General features: G+C 43.7%; 1 protein-coding gene across 2 annotated transcripts in view; it reads left to right on the top strand.

Annotated features, from left to right (window-relative positions):
• The window catches only part of LOC143280093 (uncharacterized), a 23,333-nt gene that overhangs the window by 11,442 nt on the left and 1,891 nt on the right, over nucleotides 1-10,000 (top strand). The window contains exons 3-4 of one of the 2 annotated variants that reach the window (XM_076584625.1): nucleotides 5,428-5,673; nucleotides 9,346-10,000. The exon at nucleotides 9,346-10,000 is cut by the window's right edge and continues 1,891 nt beyond it. In XM_076584625.1, the coding sequence (XP_076440740.1) occupies nucleotides 5,428-5,660 (233 nt within the window). In that variant the 3' untranslated portion in view covers nucleotides 5,661-5,673; nucleotides 9,346-10,000. Of the gene's footprint in view, nucleotides 1-5,427; nucleotides 7,957-9,345 lie in introns of those variants that run through there. The other variant, XM_076584623.1, reaches the window with a different exon arrangement.

Here is a 10,000-nt window from a genome sequence, read left to right as displayed (position 1 = left end):
TACAGAGTAATTTCCCTTTTTTACTATCTGCACCAAAACGTTTGCAAAATAAATAAAACTTCCATGCTTAGCAAAAGAAGTTCCTGTTTGAACAAAAAATGATAATAATGACTGCTCTTGTTGCTGTGTCAGAATAATAGGTCAAAGTGCCAAGTTTAGAGAATACAAAAAATATAAATATAACAGTAAATGCAGTTTGCATATAATTAGGCTTCTTTTTTATTTTTTGTGCCCATCCCAGAGGTGCAATATTGTTTTAAACAAGATGACTGGAAAGAACTGAATTTTTCCTATTATTATGCCAAATTTGGTGTCAACCGACAAAGTATTTGCAGAGAAAATGTCAATGTTAAAGTTTACCACGGACACACACACACACGGACACACACACGGACACACACACACACACACACACACACACACACACACACAGACAACCGAACACCGGGTTAAAACATACTCACTTTGTTTACACAAGTGAGTCAAAAAAGAAAACAAAAAAGAAAAGAAGATCAATAGATAAATGAATGAATAAAAGCAACAACAAAAAAAGCAACAACAAAATTCGAGTAGGATTATTAATATTTGAGAAGCCAGTCAGTATAGAAATTAATGGAGTGATACTAATGAATTAATCTATGAATAAACAGCAACAACAACAAAAAGATACAGAATAAACATTTAGAAAGCGGAAGAGAGCAAGAGAGAGAGAGCCAGAGATAAAGAGAAAAGGGGAGTCACAGAGAGAGAGAGAGACAGAGACAGAGAGAGATAGGAGGAGAGAGCCAGAGAGAGGGAAAGAGAAAAAGAGAGTCAGAGAGAGAGAGAGCCAGAAAGAGAGAGAGAGGAGGAGAGGGCCAGAGAGAGAGAGAGAGGGGGGGGAGAGAGAGCCAAAGAGAGAGGGAAAGAGAAAAAGGAGAGTCAGAGAGAGAGAGAGAGAGGAGAGAGCCAGAGAGAGGGAGAGAGAAAAGGAGTCAGAGAGAGAGAGAGAGAGAGAGAGAGAGAGCCAGAGAGAAGGAGAGAGAGGAGAGAGCCAGAGAGAGAGGGAAAGAGAGTCAGAGTCAGAGAGAGAGAGAGATCGGCAAACAGACAGACACACGCCCGAACAAACAGACCAACAGAGGGACAGTAGTTCGTTCCAGACAGACAGGTGATACATCACACAGGGGCCTCCCGATGCCGAAGCAAACACAAGGCCCTCGTGAAGTCTAACTTGATGACAGAAGCAAACCTCTCCGCGCCGGGACTCCCCCAGGGTGCAGTTTCCGAGCCCAATGCATTGATAATCGGCCCAGATTGCCATTATTTTACACTTAGGAGCGTGGGGATGCAAATCCCCTGTACTGCCTTCCCCGTAACTAATAAGAAAACGAACCTCACCCCAACTACCCCCCCCCCCCCCCACCCCTCTTCCTCCTCCTCACGTACGTCTGCGTAACTGTTCCACTCCCACCTCCTTCCTGTGGCCGAAAGGAAGCGCGCCACCTGGGATTCGAAAGGGAGTTAATTCTCAAAGAGTTCCGGGACCTGACGGCGGCGTACGATCGCATTTCTCGTTCAGGAGCTCACATAGTCCTTTTTCTTCCCCCCCTTTCTTTCTTTCTTTCTTTTTTTTTTTCTTTCTTTCGTTCTCTCTTCTTTCACTGCATGTTGAAGACAGTGATGGAAGTATGCTAAAAGCATTCTCTCTCTCTCTCTCTCTCTCTCTCTCTCTCTGTCTCTCTCTCATCCCCCATTCCCCCTCTCCCCCACCAACCCCCCCCCCGGTCCCCCCCCCCATCCTCCCCCATCTAGCTGTCAGGGGCTATGTTGATGTTTTCCTTTGGGGCCTTATCTATCCAGCAGGGTTAGGTGGAAAACGTTTTATGGTGCTGCGGCGTTTTCCAATCTGAGGTGGAACGCTGTAAATGGCATATGGGACACGCATGACGGGCAATAGCTTTTTCCAAGCCGTGACTGATTACACCTGCTAGACACGCTGTTTGTTTGTTCAAGCGTATAGACAGTTCTTTTTTTTTTTCATTTTTTTTTTTCATTTCTCCCTTTTGGTTGTGTGGCAGGGTTGTTTTTTTTGTGTGTGTTTGTTTTTGTTTTTTGTTTTTCCTTTTCTCTGTATCCCTCCCTCCCTCCCTCCCTCCCTCCCTCTATCTAAAAAAAGCTCTGTTTGCAAGACAAGAAAGACGGAAAGTCTCCGAGACATCAGTAAAGTCTTTCGGATGATACACGTTTTTGTTTTGTTTTGATTCGGTTTTTTGTTGTTGTTTGGTTCCTTTTCAACAGCGTGTATACAGATGGTTAATCATCCTACCTGGTGTGTTTGTGGAGAGGTTTCGCGGCCGGGGGTAGAGGTCTGTATGTATGTGGATATATAAAGAGTTCAACTTGTGTGGTCTTGGTGCCAGTAAGATGGGATATACTGACCAGGAGTGTTACGTAAGAGTTGTAGTTTAGTCGGGTTTGTTAATCCATTCTGCTGGTTTTAAATAATTTAAATAAACTGTCCACCAGTACACATGATTACAATGCACACAAAGACAAAAGAGCATCAACAAGCTTAAAGCTTATACTGTGCTCACAATGCTACACTTCCAATTTTAACACGGCGGCTGATGAACCATATTATCAATTGTATCAAATAACATTCATAAACAGTAAGTAATGAAATAATGACATAAACAAATAAATACATAATAAAGTTAAATAATGCTAATATCAATATTAACATCAGATTAAATTTATAGTCACCAGAGGAATTGGTCTGATAGAAGAGAAACACGAAGGGGAGGGGGGGGGGGGGGGAGGGGGAACAGAGAGGAGAGGAGAAATTCTGACAGATCATTGGCCAATCTATTTAACTTTGAATATTTGGTCAGTCAAATACATTCCATTCTGCTGGAAATGAAGCGACGTTCCCTATGACGGTTTTATCATGTTGTGTCAATGAGACATAGCGGCCGTGTTCATGCCATACTGTATACTAATATTTTTGTGTGTGACGCAACTGATAATCATTTCGTAACATACCGCTTTATTTCGGGAGCCTTGGCCTGTACTGAATAAAAAAAATAATTAAAAAAAAACAAAAAAAACCCTTCCATTCATTCATTTGTCACTGGAATTTTTTCTTCTTCATCCTTTATGGTTATTATCTTGCTACTAAGCATGTACGTATTTGTCTGTGTGAAAATGGTTTTGGCGAAGTGTAGTTAAATCAAGGTGTGTGTAGTAGAAATGATTTTGTTAAAATATTTCGTCAACGTTTAATTGATTGTAGATGGCAAGCATGGAAAGAACATGTTCAGATTAGTGATAGATTTTGTATGTATAGAACTTTTTGTGGGCTGCATGACATGAAACCTGTATTTAATGCTAAATATGGACAAACATTTGAGAATTATAACTACAAGATTTAGGTTGGGTGTGTCGGGTTAGGAACGCATCGTTACAGATACAGGAAACCTAATTACAATGATTTGATTTGCCCTTTATGCCAAAGAGAAGAAGAAGACGAAGTACATTTTGTGCTGAGCTGTCCAGCTCTTGAAGAGATTAGAGAAAATATATCCCATCTAAATATTACCGACAGCCTTGTACATTCAGATTCAATTTGTTGATGTCTTCAAAAAGACAAAATGATGTGTGGAATTTGTCAGTCCATCTTCCTGCATAACGCATTAAAATTTAGAGAAATTGCAACTTCATGATAATTACGTTTTGTTATTATTAATGTTGTTTCAAGTGATTTTCTTTTTCTTCATGTCTATTCAAACGAATGCGACGCAACAGATGCTGATTGTGTATCCCTTCATGAGGACTATTGCCTAATGAATAAATTATCCGTATCCGTATGTGGAGTGATGGCCTAGAGGTAACGCGTCCGCCTAGGAAGCGAGAGAATCTGAGCGCGCAGGTTCGAATCACGGCTCAGCCGCCGATATTTTCTCCCCCTCTACTAGACCTTGAGTGGTGGTCTAGACGCTAGTCATTCGGATGAGACGATAAACTGAGGTCCCGTGTGCAGCATGCACGTAGCGCACGTAAAAGAACCCACGGCAACAAAAGGATTGTTCCTGGCAAAATTCTGTAGAAAAATCCACTTCGATAGGAAAAGCAAATAAAACCGCACGCAGATAAAAAATACAAAAAAATGGGTGGCGTTATAGTGTAGCGACGTGCTCTCCCTGGGGAGAGCAGCCCGAATTTCACACAGAGAAATCTGTTGTGATAAAAAGAAATACAAATACAAATGCAAATATCCGTATCCGTATTCTAAGCACCGCAACAGCAACAACGAGCACAGCACACTGACCACAATACAAAATACTGGTTTGTTTTCCCATCGTCAAACACCTTGATGTAGACTGACCTGGCAGTGGTGGCCGACAGTGTTGAAAGCTGCACCAAGTGAAGTTGGGAGTGGGGAAGGGGAGGGGGAAAAGGGATGGAACGGGAGATAAGAAGCGGATTCTTGGATCGCATTTGGCTTAACTCATTCAGTACGGCCAGTCCTCTCTTCTCCTCTACACAGACCCCTCGGATGTCCAGTGGGTGTCTGAATGACCCAACCTTTAGCTTCCGTCGTCAGAATTGTGGTATTCTTTGTCAACATTCACCTCTTCAGTATAAGAGCGTTCCGCTTGCAATATTTTGATGATGGTAATTGGGATGAAACGCTCTTAACGTCGTCTCTTTCGCCGTTCGTATGGAGAGAGTTAAAACTGAGTACCATGCCGGGTCGGTTGTGTTGCTAAAGAAACAGAGATACATAGATAGACCCTAGATAAACAAATAAACATAAAAAAACACACACTTAACTCTGTGTGTGTGTGTGTGTGTGTGTGTGTGTGTGTGTGTGTGTGTGTGTGTGTGTGTGTGTGTGTGTGTGTGTGTGTGTGATGTTATATCTTCCACAAAAGATAGTTCAGACGTGCATAAGCGAAATTTCTTTTCTCTGACTCATCGCGCCTTTTGTAATCAATCACTTTATCGTCAGGTCCGTACCCAGCAGTCACCCGTAATGGCAAACCTATACTTCTATCAACACCATCATTAAGATCACAAGTATATACATTCTCACTGGACGGCAATATTTGACAACTAATTTATGGTATTTATTCTATCTTTCTCTTACCGATTGATTGTGTGTGTAAGAAAGTGTTCGAGAAAATTGTGTGTGTGTGTGTGTGTGTGTGTGTGTGTGTGTGTGTGTGTGGCTTAAGAACGTCTTTTCACTAAAATAGGATGTGTGTGTGTGTGTGTGTGTGTGTGTGTGTGTGTGTGTGTGTGTGTGTATGTGTGTGTGTGTGTGTGTGTGGCTTAAGAAAGGTCTTTTCACTAAAATAGGATGTGTGTGTGTGTGTGTGTGTGTGTGTGTGTGTGTGTGTGTGTGTGTGCGTGTGTGCTTGCTCTGCCTGTGTGCGTGTGCAGTGTGTCTGCAGATGATGACGATGATGGTGTACGGGGTCAAGATGGACCAGCTGTTCCGGCGCGTGGAGCGCGTGTACTTCATGCGTCACCTTGACCCCCTGACCCTGGCCTCGTCCTTCACCTTCGCCATCATCTCCTCTGTCCTGGCCACGGCGGCCGGCATCTGCACCTTCCTGGAGCTGCGCAACCTGACGCTGGACGACCTCAGGGACGCCGGGGTCCTGCCCGCTTAGGTCACTGACAGAGGTCTGTGGTCATCCTCTGTTGTCGGGCTCAGGACTCTCTCTCTCTCTCCCCCCAACAGCGCAACCTTCAACGAACCAAGACCCCCCCAAGTCCGTGAACAAACTCTGCACCTTAAAAACTTCAGCTAACAGCTCGTTAATTAAAGTCGACTCTGCGCTATCAGGGGCGGAAAGGGGTGGCAGAATGGTTGATATGTTTATCTGTCTGTCAACACGGTGTCTGTGAGGGTCTGGGTTCGAATCCCACTCTCGCCCTTCCTCCCATTTTGACTGGAAAATCAAACTGAAAGTGTAGTCATTCGGATGCGACGGTAAACCGAGCTTGCGTGTGGCGCACTGAAAAAGAACCCCAGTGTGATGAAAAGAAAGAAAAGGGGTGAAAAAAAACCCAAAACAAACAGGAATAGGTTGGATCTCCTGCAAGATGTTTGATCCTTTCCAGTTATGACGTGACTTTGGGTCGGGTTGCCCTGGAAACACGGTAGGTAATGTGCTGTTGTAGGACGGACTGTCCCAATGGCGGAATTTGCTGAAATTATCGTTCGTGGCTTAGCGCGGTGCTGGCGCTGTCATCAAACGGGGACAATGTTTCACTTCCGTTTCAGTCATTCTACTTTGTGTATGTGTGTGTGGTGTGTGCATGCGTGCTACGTCATCACAATATTCTTTTGCTAGCACTATTACTTTAAAAAAAAACATTATTATTATTTATTATTATTATTATTATTATTTGCATCTGCATTATGCCTGGTGGTCCCGTTAAGTGAAAGGTCAGCTGCAGGCAGATTGGGGGCAATCGACTATCCGGCACTGTCCTACAACACCGCGTTTATCACACGTACGTGTTCTACGATGCCAGTGTCAGACAGACAGTGTTGAAGAGGACAGGACATCAGCAGCACAGTCAGGTTCCTTCCTGCATCATACTTCATTTCGTCACGCAGCCATGGAGGAGGAGTTCACTCACGCGATGCGGCGACAGTCCTCTCCCTTTCTTTCTCCCGGCACAGATGTGATATCCAGTGGGTGTCTGAATGACCCAGCCTGTGACTGACTTTGGTCGTTAGAAATGCCGTATTCCTTTGTCTTCATTCAGCCTTTCAGTGCGTGAACCATCTGCTTGTGACAGTTTAACGATGTCAGCAGTGGTGTAACGTTATCATCGTCGTCTCTTTTGCCGTTCGTACGGAGGGAGTTAAAGCAGCCACGAAGAAGCCAGCTTTACTCCTTGCGGGATGTGGTTTGCGTTGGCGCTGTCAGCAAAGTGTATTCTCTTAATACAGAATGTGTGACATGAACACCGAATGGAGAGCTGGTTCTTGCGCACGCCAAACATCCGCTGTTGTGAAAGCTGTGCCACAAGATTGGTCACTGACTGGACACGTGACAGGTGTCATGTGATCCACAGTTTTTATATCCGGCTGTCAAACACCCCCCATTTACCCGGTTTCCCCCAATTCACCATTCATCCCCCTTCCCCTCCTCTTCTAAATGATAATACTCAAATGTATACATTAATTGACGGGCACAATAGCCGAATGGTTAAACCGTTGGACTTTCAATCTGAGGGTCACGGGTTCGAATCTCGGTGACGACGCCTGGTGGACAAAGGGTGGAGATCTTTCCGATCTCCCAGGTCAATATAATAACGCTCAGACCTGTTAATGCCTGTACCCCCTTCGTGTGTATATGCACGCAGAAGATCAAATGCGCACGTTAAAGGTCCTGTAATCCATGTCAGCGTTCGGTGGCTTATGGAAACAAGAACATATCCAGCATGCACACCCCCGAAAACGGAGTATGGCTGCCTACATGGCGGGGTAAATATACAAAACGGTCATACACGTAAAATGTTACATGTATCTCTGTGTGTATGTGTGCGTGCCTGCAATCTGATTGAATGGCACAGGAAACGAATGATGAGCGCCCAGTGCCAGCCGTCAGTTGGCTCTACCCAGGTGGGCAGCTTGTTGTGCAAATGACCCCGTGTTTGTAAGGCGCTTTGAGCTTGGTCTCCGACAGAGGATAGGCGCTGTGTAAGTACCCTTATCAATCAATCAATTAATACTCTAACACAATGTCTTCAATCACCGATATGTTTGACGTCCCGTGTGATTTTCCATTCAACAAAATTCCTCCTCCTCCTCCTCCTCCACCACCACCCCGTACATTTACTGACTGCCCGTTACCCCCTCTGGCATGTACTGCAGCAACGAAATACCACTGCTCTTTGCCTGTTGGAGTCAGTCTCTGAATGGTGTGCCCCAGGTGTGCTTCAGGGTCTTGAGCCCTCCTTCCACTGTTCTGCGCCAGGTGTTGTTTTTTGTTTTTTTTGTTTTGTTTTTTGGGTGGGGAGGGGGGGAGGGGGCACAGGGGGGGGGGGGGGCGGGGTGGTCCTTCCTCTCTCAAAAAACAACCCATATGTTGGCATGTTACACAGAGCAGTTTAGATTCCCATTTCACATCATATTCCTCTGGACGGCAACATGTTTTGTTATTGTTGTTGTTGTTTTTTGTGTGTAGAATACCGGGGAATATAATTATACTCTTGTGTAGTTTGACGAAGCTCAACAGTCGACCATCTCTTTGAGAGCAAACAGTGTCAAACCTGGATCTTTCATTGCTGTCACAACCAGAGACTGACACAAGTCAAGATGCGTAACAGGCTAACAACGCACAAACGTGTTGGATTCCTTGTGGTGGATGTCCTGACTCATTCGCTTCATGACACGGCAATATTTCTCGTTCAGTGATTCCTGCGACGAACTAGTTGTGGTGTGGCTTTCATTCTTATGGTGCCTTTCGCGGTGCTAATATTTGAACTGCAGGTGTGTATGTAAATGGCTTTATGTGTTTGATTTGTTTTATCATCAGTATCAATAATTAAAGAAAACTGGAGTCAAATCTTTGGTAATCCGGACGTACAAAAATGACTTCAAGAAACGTAGCCATCAAGAGATGGTTTCTAGAATGAGATAAGGTCCTGCAATGCGTTTGCTGTGAATTCTATAACTCTTCAATTCTGTTATAACAAAAAAACAGCTGTAGCAGTACTTGTATTAAAAAACAAAACAAAAAAAACTTTATATGAGTGTAAGAGAAGGAAACAGATCCGTGAACGCCGTTTTTCTTTTGTTGCAATGCACAAATTCTGTGGAACAAATAACTGGCTGGAACCGTATTCTGTTGAGTGCAGATTCCCTGCGCGAACTGACACATTTTTACTTCACACTACATCAACATTTCTGTAACTGCTTATCTTTGCTAATACGGTGAAGTCTGTAACAGCAGCAGCAAAGGACTTAACCCCCTTTCATATTTATACTGAAAATCGAAGAACTTACTTTATTTCAGAAAACGTTTTGAGCTAACCAAGTGATGCGAGTCTCATGGTATAGGTAAAGACTCACTACATGTTCCAATTTTCCGTATCAGCAACAAAGGCGTTTCTTCACAAGAATGGCGAAATATTGAAGGTTCTCCATTTAACAAGGAACTCAACTGGTTAAACAACAGAAACTTTGACACTTTTCCTCAAGAACCGAATTGTGAGTGTGTTAGATACTGTGATGACAATCGTCCGGAACTGTGTGACAAGCAGTCCATACCGTGCATGGTTTTGAAAAGGAACGTCAGAGGACAGCTACCTTCATTATCGACTCATCTTTTACAGGTGACGGAGAAGTACGTGACACTGTGGCCCAGCACGTGCAACAGGAAGCCCGAACAGCCGCGCTTCGTTCGCCCACTTCTTGTGCCTTGTCAGGTCGTTGTATTGGACAACCCCCCCCCCCCCCGAAACGGAGTACAGCTGCCTACATGGCGGGGTTAAAAACGGTCATGCACGTGAAAGCCCACTCGTTTAATAGACGAGTGAACGTGGGAGTTGCAACCCACGAACGAAGAAGAAGAAGAAGAAGAAGAAGAAGAAGAAGAAAAGTATTGGACAAGTATTGATGATTCTCATCCCCTGGAGTTTGTTCTGAGAAAAAAAAAAGTTCAGCACGTCTTAAAAAACAACAACAAACAAACAAAGAAAGAAAAAACAAAACAAAACAAAACCACAACCGTAATAATACTCATGTGGATTTGTGCAATTTTGATTTTTGCTCATCTGGAATTTTGCATAATCTTGAATAATTATTTTGCTCTGAACATTGTAGTTGAACTTTTCACCAGGATCTTTTACAATTAATGCATTTGTATGCTGTTTATTGGATAGACAATGACACTGGAAATTTTTATCTTCCAGTTTTTACCTTTTTTGAACATTCATGTTCCATAATCCTGGACAGAAATAAGCTTGATTCACCGTACAAATATCTCTT

This window comes from Babylonia areolata, chromosome 3, assembly GCF_041734735.1.
Source record: "Babylonia areolata isolate BAREFJ2019XMU chromosome 3, ASM4173473v1, whole genome shotgun sequence".
Lineage (NCBI taxonomy): Eukaryota > Metazoa > Mollusca > Gastropoda > Neogastropoda > Buccinidae > Babylonia > Babylonia areolata.
The sequence above is the reverse complement of the archived record's forward strand: the minus strand, read 5'-3'. Positions and strand labels throughout refer to the sequence as shown.